A 12,756-nucleotide genomic window follows, 5' to 3' on the forward strand; every position below is an offset into this window, starting at 1 on the left:
GAGAAGCATCTATGGATGCAAGCCAGCGTTTTGCTCGCTTTACTAGCTGCAGCATTGCACTGAAGGCTCATGTTCATCTTGTCAACCATGACCCCCAAGTCCCTTTCATCTGTAGTGCTAACCAGCGTAGCACTACCGAGCCTATATGCATGGTGCAGGTTTTTCCTCCCAGGGTGGAGAACCTTGCATTTTTCAGTGTTAAACACCATCAGGTTCTCATCCACCCATTTCATGAGTCTGTCCAGATCCACCAGGATCACCCTCCTGTCCTCAGGTGTGGATGCTTTACCCCAGAGTTTGGTGTTGTTGGCGAACTTGGTCAGTCCGCTTCTGACACCAATGTCCACAACATTGATGTAGATGGTAAACAGTTTAGGCCCTAGGACAGAGCCTTGTGGGACCCCACTGGTCACAGCACACCAAGACGATTGACTCCTGTTGACCACCACCCTCTGGGTCTTACCACAGAGCCAGTTCCCCAGCCAGCGGATCGTGGTGATGTCAAGGCCGCAGTTAGCCAGTTTAACCAGGAGGTGATCGTGGGATACCAGATCGAAGGCATTTTTAAAGTTGAGGTATATGATGTCAATCGCTTCCCCTAGCTCCGATGTCACCTGGTCACAAAAGGAAATGAGATTGGTCAAGCACGTAGAAGCCTATATGCCTGGGTGGTTTATGTCCGCCATGCCCAAGTACTGGTGGGCCATCCTGATACACTGTGGCGACAGCACCTGGGGCTGCCAGATTCCCCACCAGCCCACCCAGCGTGGTGCACGTTGTATAAGCTGCCAACTGCCAAGAAGACTGGCGACCTGCAGTGGTGGTTGCTGCATGGCATTTTAGCCACTGGCACGTTTGCGTCCCACTTTGACCAAGCTGCCTTAATGGCCTATCCCTTCTGCCCAGGGGTTATTGAGGAGACCCTCTTTTATGCCTTTCTTGAGTGTCCCCGCCTGCGGTCACTCTTTGTCATCCTTGAGCCACTGCTGTAAGCACTGGGCAGGAGCTTCTCGGAGACTACCTATATGTGCTCCTACCTATACCAAGTGGCTGAGAAAGGGCCCGTCTGCTTGGCCAGCTTCTTACTGGGTCAGGCCAAGCTGGCCGTCCTCAAGAGCCACTGAAACCAGCTTGCTGGGACTGGCTCAGACAATGCCCTGCGGCTTTTCCGCCTCCTGGTGCAGGCACACCTCTCACTGGAATTTGAGTATGCTGTGCCCTGGCGGGAGGTGCCCGCCTTTGAGACACACTGGGCCCTTGAGGGAGTGTTGTGCCATGTGGAGGATGGCCATCTCAAATACACACTCTGATGTCATGACCAGTCTGGGTGACCGGGCTGGTTTGGTGTCTGACTACAGCTTCCAGCTCGTGCCACATCCTGGGCCCTCACCAGGCTGCTTTTTTGCTTTCTTGTTGAAGTTGAAGGTGTTGTCACTTTATGATTGGATAGAGCAGGGTAGGAATTGTTTCTAGCATGTAAGACAAGACATGGAAAGTAGCGAAGGTATATGTGTTGAATGCAATGACATGGTGCTCTTGGTTTGATAATAATTTGTTTGTATTTTTGCTTTGTAAGCAGCCACCCTTTTTGTATCCCTGAACCCCTGAATAAAGTAGTTAAAAGTCAAAGTCCTTCCTTCCAGTTTGAAAATGGCCAAAACCGGTTTAAGATAAACCTGGTTGAATGTAGACTTAACTGATTTGGGTCAAACCAGTTTATGCAATGTCTGCCCCAGATCTGTCCAGACCGACCCCCCCCCCCAGTCCTGGCATGCTCTGTGGGCTGCTCCACAGTAGGGCTGGTCCCTCCCCTCTGCTCCCTGTCTGGAACTCTGGCAGAGACTTGCAAGCACAGCAGGGTCTGCTGGCTTCCCCATGCTTCCCTCCCCTTCCTGTCACCACTTGCTACTTAATCAGAGATCCCTTCCTGCTCTCTCCCACAGCACAGACTGTAGCCAGCATGTGGTCTGCTAGCTAATGCTGTGTAGGGCAGATAAAACAGTGTCCACTTAGGGCTTTTTGGAGGTAATCAGCAGCTCAAATGGTAATGTCCCTGTATTCCTTCCTTTGGAAAAAGCTGTTTAAGAAGAGATTGAACTAATAAGTGAGGCTTTGTTTTCTGTTGGGGTGTTAAATCCTGATAACAGAGCTGATAAATGCTCTGTTATCAAGGGGGGACTCCTCCCTAATCACAATATCTTGTGTGGGCCCTGGCCACGCCTACCTCAGCTCAGCCCTGTGGAAGGGAAGGGAAGGCTGCTTTAGTGCCCTGCAGCTTCTAGCCTGAGTCACTGCAAGCATGTGCTCGCATTTCTGGGTTGAAAAGGGAATGTCTATCCAACTCCACATCGGTTCACACCGCAGGTTAGACTAACCTGCAAAGATTGAATCAGTTCAGCCTCAGGCTTTTTGAATGTCTGTTTCTAGTCCGAATGTCTGTTCTGTTATAGGTTTAAACCAGTTTCTGATCTTTTAAATTGATTTATGTGACATCATCATTTGGGATTGGAACACTTGACATTAGTTGCCAGGCTAAAAGTACAACATAGAAGTTGGCATATTCATCATTTTCAAAGGCCCGTGGACTTTTTAATTGGCTTCTTCCATTAGTTTGACAGAATGCAGATACTCTACAAAGTGCCAGTTTTCTGAGCAGTAGCGTAACTAAGGCAGAACAACCAGGGCAGCAGCCCTGCGTGCTGACTTACAGTGGGGGCAGACAAATAGCAGCTGTCAGTGCAGCTGTGCCAATGGCACAGCAACAGCCAGAAGTTGCCACTGCCTCTGGGCATTACAGCTGTCCCGGGGTAACTGCCTTGTTATGCCTCTGTTTCTCAGACTTGGAAAATGGGGATGGGAAATGACAGTTGTAGGTCAGCATGTGCAATAGTGTTTATATATTTCTTCATCCTGGTAAAGGAGAAATTGTGAGAAAAATGCTGTGTTTTCACTAAGTTTGTGCTTTGGAAAATGTGTTTGGGTTTTAATACAAAAAGGTAAAATTTGCTTCTGTGCAGTGGACTGGTATGAAGTAGATCATATTCAAGAGGTACCTTGCAATAAGTCAGGACTTCTTATGTGAGTCCTGGGATTGGGACTGAACAGGGTACCTTGTACTTAATCAGATGGGGTGAAATTTTTCTGCACTGGGCCTATATGCCATTTATATGTACAATTTAGTGTCCCCAGATGGAGTCTAATTGGAATTTAAATGCTATGTAATGCATGGGAAATTCAACTGCTGGACTAGATTTTCAAAAGGGCTCCCAAACAATTGCTGATTTTAGTGCTTAAGTAGGAGCCAATTGACACCCCTCTGAAGGTGAAAGGTAAGAACATTGGATAGAAATCCAAATAGGTAATACAATAAGTTGCAGCCCCCCCACACCCCTTTCTTCTGAAATCCATATTTCTTTTTTAAAAATATAACCTTGAAATAAATCTGGTGGTAGAAGCTTTCTATAGTTTTGCATTACTTAGAAATGTATGTAGTTTGGACTCAGTGAGCCATGCTAGTTTTGTTTTCAAATTCTGCAGTAACCAAAGACCTTAAGGAAAAACAAATCCAATAATGTCATTAATTAGAAACAGGATGAAAAATTGCAGTAAACTGGGCTTTTGAAGTGTGGCCAAAATTACTTGTCTTGTAGTTAACTTTAATTTACTGGTGCATACTGCCTTCCTTTTTCCAGTTTCAGCCAATCTCCTTTGCTCCTGCATGTTAATGATACTGTGGGGGTTTTTTGGCTGTATGACAGTTGATGGATTTGATTTAATCTTAAACTTAAATCTGACTTTGTGTCTTTTGGCATAACTTCAGACTGCAAAGCAGCATTGGCAGGAGATACAGGGAAGAATTCTAAGGTGCTTACATGTTTGAAATTTTAGATCCCAGCAGGTTTACACACACAGAAATTTAATCAGATTCAATAAATTGCCTGCAGTTATAAAGTAACACGAAAATAAGCTAAGATCTAGAATACAGCTGCAAATGTGATATAGACCACAATAGCTTTCAGTACAAAGAAAGTAGCAACAGAATGTTTCTCTTTGTTGATACCTTAATCTTCTTTTAAAAGGAAGTGAAGTCCAGATAGATGGAGAGATGACCCAAGAAGTGGGGCTAGATCTCCAGCTGACATAGGCTGTAAGATTGAGAGGGGTATTCTGATTTGTTCCAAGTGGGGATCTTTCCTAACAGAACTGGGATGGATTGAAGGTCTTGCTTTGATGGAGATAGCTTGCTTATTGGAGTGAAAATAGAGTAAATCTATACTTTTTTCCCCCAGCTTGCCCTACTGATTAACCTAAGGGTATGCTGGCTGTTGGGATGAGTAATAATAATAATTATTATAAGTATGATCTAGCCCTTGAGTTGTAGTCTAGATTAATTGTATTATCTTTGGGGCGGTGGTCATTCACCCAATAACATCACTGTCTATTAAAATACAATTCAAATTTTATTCCATAAACACTGTACCATATTAGATGTTAGCAGGTCACAGTGCAGTACTTCTTAGATACCATATTTGGTGTCTAACTGACTAATCCACTGCTAATATCATTGTAAAAAGCTGCAGAGGAAGAATGTTCCAAAAGATCTATTTCTCATTAAATTGTCTCTTGTACTTATTCAGATGTGGATAATAATGTATAAATCTGCAGTAACTTTCATTTTATTTAGTCCAGCCAATTATGTTGTTAAGGAAATATTACAAATGGAATAAAAACTAAGAACAATTTCCTAAGATGTTGATTGGTTTATGATTAATTGTAGCCTACAGAAAGCAAAATGAACATTAACAATTTCACACTTTATTTGTTACATTTTCTGTTTGCCAACATCACATGCACAATTGTTTTGGTGAACAGTGAACATAAATGTAAAAGATGTAAAATCTTGCTTTCATTTAAAGTGTTCTACTTTGAAATTAATGTGCAAATTACTTGAAAACAGCCTAAGAGAGAAGAATTGTTTACATCCAGTCTTTATGCTTTAAGGCAGAGAGCTAAGTAAGAGTTTCCTCCCCCTCACATCATCCCCAAGGAAAAAATGGTTTTATTTTTACATATCCGTAGTTTCCTTTTTTTACTTGTTCTACTTCAGATGAAACTTTTCAATGGGTAAGCACCCTTCTATTACAGGGATATTGCCCTCCTAAAACCAATGACCTTTAAAAAGCAAGTTTCACTTTAATCCTTTTATTTTCCTGACATCATATAGCACTGTATCCTGTTGCAGGCTTTTAAGATGGAATGATTGCAGACTTTGTCTGACTGTTCAGATTGAATTGCATTTTGTTTGACAAAGAAATCTCTAAAATACTTATACCTTCCTTATTCACTTCAGAGCATCCTAACCTCCTTGGATTGAGGATGCAAAGTAACTTCTGTATCTTTCCAGTACTACTGGGATCGATTGAATATACTTAATTGGTCTTTATCTCACAGTTACACTTTAACACTCCTTTTGAAGAAGATTCTAAAGGGATACAGTTACTGGCTTTCTAATTTACTTTTGGAGTTCAGTTACCCATTTTCTTATCTTGCTTTCTTTTCCCGGAAGAGTACAGCATACCGCAGAGTTGCAACTCAACGTGATAGAGACTTATGTAGGAAGATGTTAAGGTCTGTGAAGCTCAACTAGCAAAGCAAATACACATTGCAAAACGTATGCATTTTGAAGTCAAAACTGTTTTTTATGGCCAGCATACAGTTAGAAGTGAGACATTACTGAGTTTGTGTCTTGGCCATGCCACTGGAGTATATAGCTCTGAGCAAGTCACTTCAGCTCTCTGCCTCAGTTTCTTCATGGGTAAAATGGAGATGATAATACTTTCCCACCCACCATACACCTGTGTAGCAAGCACCTATTACACAGTAATTCCAACAAAAGCAGTATTACATATATGCCATACTTATCTTATTGTTGGAGCAGGAACAGCTTATATCCTGTTACACATTTTCTCAAGAAAACTAGTAAATTGGATTTCTGTACAATAGGAAATGTACTGAATTTCCTGTAGCATTGGAGAGAGAGATTTTCCTGTCAGATGTTGAGCATGCAGCCCTTTGCTTTTTAACTGAAGTCAGCTTCACAGATTTGATAGGCACCTTGGAAAATTTCCCCAAAGTAGAGAAAAGGTACATTATCTGGTAAAAAATTTGTGAAACTGAAGTCTATTCTCCTGGAGTATTGCCCTCTGGTAGAAGACTCTAGATGTAAAGTCAAATGAAGAAATAATACTTTGGATCATGGATAATGATGGATTATAACCTAAACCTGAAATAAAGCCAGTATTACCCAAACAGCATATTATTCAGTCATTATCCTCCATGATGGAACCATCAAGGCATTTGGAGGGTCTAACACTTTGGTTTTGTTTTGGATCTATGCCCATCTCCTATGGTTTAAGTTAATCACTGCTTCCAAAATGTCAGAAGTGAAAAATGGGATGAAATAGAGTTTGGAAACAATAACAAGTGCTGTTATTTGCCCCAAAATCCACTGACCAGGTCAGTAGTAGAACCTGGAATAGTATGGAAGTCTCCCAATCTAGTCCAGTGTTCTAGCAAGTAGACCACATTGCTTCCTTCTGTGGGCATGATCCTGTCACTTTGACTCAAGGAAAGACTTTGGTCTGTTGCCCTCAACTGTTGCAGGGTTAGGGTAAAGCCTTTATGTACAAACTATGAAGTATATGGGTTAGCTTTTCCCCTACTTAGTTATGCAAAGCTTAGGGCAGTGGTTCTCAACCAACTTAGACTGAAGGCACCCCTCATTAGACTTAAGCCACTCCTTAGAAAATGCCAGCTTTTAGTTTTCACTTGTTTTTTACTACAGAAGAACAATAAAACAATTCTTCATGAGAAAGAACTCAGAAAGACCACAACAGGTCAGAATGTCTGTAGTACTATGGATTCCTATTTGAAATCTTTGGATGTATAGGGACTTATTTTTAAAATGACAGTCCTTGATCCAGAATAATTATTTGAAATGTTTCCCCTGTGCCTTTGGCTGAACATCAGAATTGACAACATTAATTTGTTTTTTGTCTGTATTACTTAATTGTTTTTTTTTCCATTTTGGGGAGGGAGGGAGAAAAAGAGAGTAGCTTGTTAATTAGCAGACAAATATATTTTTACAGTGCAAATAAATTGTAGATAAGGCATGTTTTAATTTAAGATTTCCTTTTATACACCAGACACTAAATTATAGCTGTTTGATGGGCTGTAAGGAGAGGAATATGGACTCTGCACTGAAAGATTTGGGGCAAGTCATTTCACTCTATATATATCCACATCTAAGAAATGGGCTAACAGTTTCATGGGTATTGTGACAATAGACACATGAACATGTTAGGAGATGCTCAAATAATTATTATAGTATAGATCATGCAAGGATCTCTTGGACTGTGTCATATTGTTTTTGTTCTCATTTATATGATCCTTAGACTTCCATAATTATGTAACTTTGTAACAGCAATATTCACTTTCTGGCTATGATCTGAATGGTCAGCAGCTTTTCCCATCCTTTTCCTGGATGTGTCCATGGCACAGCCCCATAAACAACTGCACATGGAAAAATCTCATTGGAGGATTGGGACCTTAGAGGAGACATGCAGTCTTTTAGTTGGGGGGGAGGGGGAGGGTGGTGACAATGATGAGGGAAAAAAACATACCTATTTTTAAGGCCTCTGAATTTAAAATAATAAACATGTTTTCAGTGCATGCATGTGCTGGAAAGAAAATAACCTTTGAAGGTTGAATAATAAAATAAGTAAAATTATATAGCTCTGTTGATTCTGAAGGCCCCCAAAGCACAGCACAAACTTAAATACACATACCATAAGCAGAGATCGTTGCATAGTAGTCACTATTAAAATCTTTACAGTTGCCATTTGCAAGGAGTGAATGGTCACATAGCAGCCATGGTAATACCACAATAATGCCTATTAGGGCAAACCTGAAATGGGAAAGATTCATGCCACTATATTCAACACTGAAGGTATAGATCCCCCTTGAGTAAAAGAGGGCAATGCGTAATAGTGCCATCAGAAGGGGGGTAGGAAGGTGGGCAACCCAGGACACAGCTTCTTTCCTCTAGAGTACTGAGTCAGTATTAACTGATGAGCCAGTGGATCTACTGAATTGCTTGCACCATTTCCTGAAGCTGTCTGAGAAGTGCACAGTAGCTGTTGTGAACCTAAGTATCATCCCCTGCATCCTCATTCAGATTCCCAGCACACTTGCTGCCTTGTCAGGATCCCCAGGCTTGTTTTCTTTGCAGTGCAAGATCATATGTTCCCCTTGACCCACCTCCAGCCCATACACAGATATCTCTAACTTAAGTGATGCTCTGGATCCAAGCTAGTGAACTCACTTGGTTGGGTGTATGGAGTGCAGTGAAATCTGAATGCCACCAGTGCTCGAGTAAGTAATATGGAAGGAGCTCAGGTATTCTATGACACTGAGACAAATATCCTGTTCAGCTAATTCATTCTGAATACAGACAGATTTCAGTGAGTTAAAAGGGAGAGGTGTAGACTCCCACCCCCAGACCTATCTAGCGTGGGACCCTGAAAAGCAGTCCAGCACGGCTGCCTCCCGCCCCAGTGCCATGTAGCGCAGGGCCCCGGGAAACAGCCCAGCTGGGTTGCCTTCCGCCCCTGGACCAATCTAGCATGGGGGATGGGAAAGCAACCCAGCTGGACTGGCTCCCCATCCCCTGTGAAACTCGAAACAGCGTCAGAATAGCCTTTCTGTTTCAATGGAATGGAACAGAACAGAACAGCTGTTTTGACTTGAAATTAAATTGGAGATGAAACACTGGTCCTTCGAACTGTTGAAATTGAAGGCAAAATGGAACGGTGCCATTTCACACAGCCCTAGTATTTACAAGTACTATCCTGCTGCAGAGTATTTTACTCTGTAACAACATGTGTGTAGATGCTGCCCTGGCTGTCTGCGACATGAAAGTGCTTCAGTTCAGGGGCTGCCTGCTGGCTAAGCCTGTACTGAAGTACCCTCATGCCCCAGCCAGCCCCTCCACAGCATGTTGAGCAGAGGAGAAGACCTGGTCTGACAGGTTTACCACTAGGGCCCCCTGCCAACTAGAGCTGCTCTGATTCAGCTCAGTGTGCTGTGGTCCTGGGTGCATATGCAAACTGTGTGCCTGGAGCAATAAACTTTGGAGCAATAAGCTCCGGAGCTAATTGCTTCATATTAATATGCTCATGTAGATGCACCCTGTGGTAACTGTGTCTGATCTTAGTCTATGATAAGTGAACAGTAAAACATGGTAACTGGGTCCTAAAGGAAAGAAGTTGTACATACCAGTGGTGACATGTAGGGGGTGGTAACGTGTAGTTTTTGAAGTCAGGGAAGGAGGGGGTCTAAAATATTTCAGTGGAACCCAAATACGCCTTTAGTTGATGCCCTCACTAAACACTGCTGCCAGTTTCTAGCCCTGGCTGATCTTTGCATCCACTGTGTCTGCTCCTGCTGTCACATGGTTGGGCAGATCAGGAGGAAGTCCCATATGCATGCTGAACTTCATCTGTTGCAAATTTCCAAGTGCTCTGTTGTCCTCTTGATCATACAGCACAACTCCTCTGCTTGTTCAGACTCTATGCTCCATGTCCACATTCCCTGATGCCTGAGCAACACTTTTTGGCTCCTTTTCAGCAAGTGCCCCACACTAGGTCTTGCCAATTACTGGATCTGATCACAAAGTGGGGTGAATTTTCTTGACAAAATATTGTGACTGTGCATGTGGGGGGGGGGTTTAATTATCCCATTGTTTCTTTCTGGTTACTTTTTTCTTTAAAGAATGTTGGATTTTGAATTTCCACACTGTCTATGTTATTACAGGGTAGGTCACGTTAGACGTATATTGCACTGAACTAGAATCTTAAATTGGCAAAGTTGGTCTAGATCCTCCAGTATAAAACTAGCCTCTTAGTTCATTCCTATATCTTTTACTCCTACTCCAAACATATCCTGTCAACTCTCTCTTTGCCCTCCCACCTCATCTACCACCGTCTGACAACTTCAGCATCACCCCTTCTACCCTACTTCTAAAGATATAGCAAAATAGCTGTTTATCTCAGTCTGCCTTTTTCCCTGGCATTACCACTTCAGATAAATATCACAGGGTCACTTCAACAGTTGTACAGTCCTCTCCAGTGCATCCCAACAAGCAGGGAAACAAATACATTCAATATAGTGGGAAGTATGCAGTGTGTTACCTTATTTGGAACTCCAGTCTCATGACTTGCCTGATGGGTGCTTAAAGGTACAAGCTGTGGGCTTGCTTTGGGAACTTCTATTATACCTTATAGTTTGTATATTGCATTGAACTGGAATCTCGTGTTGGTAACATTGTTGTAGATACTCAACTGTGGAAAATCTTTTGTAATTCCATTGACTTCAGTAAAGATGTGCTGATTAATACCACCTGGGTGACTGACCCTTGGTATTTAGAGAAGTCTCCCACCCCTACCCTCTACCCTCTTTTTTAATTTGATTTATCTCTGCTTTTTATTGGACCATATTTTAAAAGTCTCATGTAAATTACCATCTAAAATCTTCACCTACATGGGAAGTTGAGTAGTGGAAGCTGGATTGAGAACCTGGGCCTGATTCACCACTGTTGTAATCACCATTTGTTAATGTACATTCTGGCCTGGATTTACCTTAGATGGGAATCTGGCCTGCAGTGTGTGTGTGCATATCCATGTGCATATATACAGTGTTGATTTTAAATTAGGAACTAGCTAGGATATTGCCTTACTAAGTATCATTTTGTTTTTTTTTCTCCTGTCTTACAGCACCATCGCCAATCAGTAGTGTGAAAAAAGGCAAGATTACTAAAAATAGCATCTCCCTGTCCTGGCAGGAGCCAGATCGACCCAACGGCATCATCCTGGAGTATGAAATCAAATATTTTGAAAAGGTGTGACTGACTGATTGCAAAGCATCCTAAGTATCTTTTCTTTGCTGTCCTTTTTCTTTAAGTTATAATTATCTTAGTCATGGAAGGGAATGAAGCAATTTTATGCATAAATCAATGTCAGATTGATTCTACAGTAAATGATTAGGAGGACCTGAAACGTGTGTGTTGTTTTCCATTAGTGTGCCACTTCTGTTGAACAAATACATTAAAGCTGCATGTCAGCTTCATCTCCAGTCTTATCACATTAAAATAAAGTATACTCATTTGTTAAGAATAAAAGGGTTTAGGAGACCACCATCAATCTTCTCTCCCAGAACATTAGGCAATCCCTAGTCTTTTGTCTTTATACTTCTGGTTTGGTTTTCAGGATTGACTGGCGCTAACTCCAGAGTTCATCAAAATGTCTGCTAGGGCAGATTGGCATTCTTACTGTTTCTTTGCCGTAGGTGCCTGCTGATTGTGTTCCTAAAGTGCTTAGGAGGTGTAGTCTTGGACTAGGATCCCATTATGCTAGGTATTGTCCCTACACAGAACAAAAAAAAAAGGCTCCTGCCCTAAAAAGTGGACAGTTTTGGGTGGGGATGTCCTGCAGTCTTCACTTCGGGTTTTTTTCTGACCAGGTTCTTGCTGAAGTCCATGAACAGTTTGCCTGTGTAAAGACAAAGGGCTGAACTTGGGCAAGTCATTTCCTGTCTCCATGTTTCTGTCTATCCTCCAACTTTGCCTGACATAGTCAGAATATTGGCTCCCTGAAACATAGGCAAAGTCTTACTGTACAGTGTTTGTACAGTATCTAGCAGAATGGTAGCTACTTCTCAGCTGAGGCATTTCTGAGAATTTTAATACTTTAAACAGAGGGCACCATTAGGCAGTGGGGCAGAGCAGCACTGCAGTGCCCCCAGGGGTTCACTGGGAAGCAGTTGGCCTCAGCATGGCAGAATGCCTCGCAGGACAGTAGGGACAGCCACCCTATTGCTCTCCTTTCTGTGGGGTACATCTTACTCTCCCATGCAAGTCAGCCAGCTCAGCTTCCACTGCAAGAAATGGAGTGACACAAAGTCCTGTCTCTGCTGCCAGCTTAGGATAGGATCTTTGGCAAGCTACACCACTACTCTGTGCCTCTGTCTCCCCATCTGTACAATGGGTTTAACAAAACTGATCTTTTTAGAGTATTTTGAGTTCTACTACTGAAAAATGCTGTGATTTCTTATTAGAGAAACTCCCTCCGGAACCTGTCCCTAAATAGCCAATAGCCTGATGTCCAGAGTGCTTTCCTGGGATGGGGGAGCACCAACTCTGAGAGGAGCCAAGACACTTTTTTTTGCCAGCAAACACTTTGTCAAAACCAGGAACAGTTTCTGTTTGGATGAACTGGCCTCAGGCTCCCAAGCACTGTTGCTCTATTTACAGGTTAAGAAATTAGAATATAATGAATCATCAGCCACTGAAGAACTAGCCATTCTGAGACTGAGCTGCTGTTGTTTTTTATACTTGGCAGAGCATCCCAAAAGAAAAGCACATTGTATTTTCCCCTGGTAATCACAGGTGCACTTTTTAGTTTATACACATTTCATTAGATGAATGCAAAACCAATGCAGAGAGTGCAGTAAAACTTAGAAGGTCTCACTAATGATCTTACAGGTTGTGGACCTGTTCCCCAGCCATTGTCCACAGAATCAGTGTAATGTTGGGACATAGCTGGTATAGTCAGGGGGTACAATAATGATCAGGGTGATGGTGAGGGGAGATTTCCTCAGGGATCTGCCTAGAGCCTTCAGTAGCAATTAGTCAAGTAATGA

The 12,756-nt window shown here is 42.4% G+C and overlaps 1 protein-coding gene across 7 annotated transcripts in view; it reads left to right on the top strand.

Moving 5' to 3' along the window:
* EPHA5 (EPH receptor A5) overlaps nt 1-12,756 on the top strand; it is a 305,046-nt gene that overhangs the window by 202,171 nt on the left and 90,119 nt on the right. For all 7 annotated transcript variants that reach the window (XM_019534208.1, XM_019534207.1, XM_019534206.1 and 4 more), the window contains one exon: nt 10,833-10,957. In XM_019534208.1, the coding sequence (XP_019389753.1) occupies nt 10,833-10,957 (125 nt within the window). The remainder of the gene's footprint in view (nt 1-10,832; nt 10,958-12,756) is intronic.

The sequence above is a fragment of the Crocodylus porosus genome, unplaced genomic scaffold, assembly GCF_001723895.1.
Source record: "Crocodylus porosus isolate Cpor-Errol unplaced genomic scaffold, CroPor_comp1, whole genome shotgun sequence".
Classification (NCBI taxonomy): Eukaryota; Metazoa; Chordata; order Crocodylia; family Crocodylidae; genus Crocodylus; species Crocodylus porosus.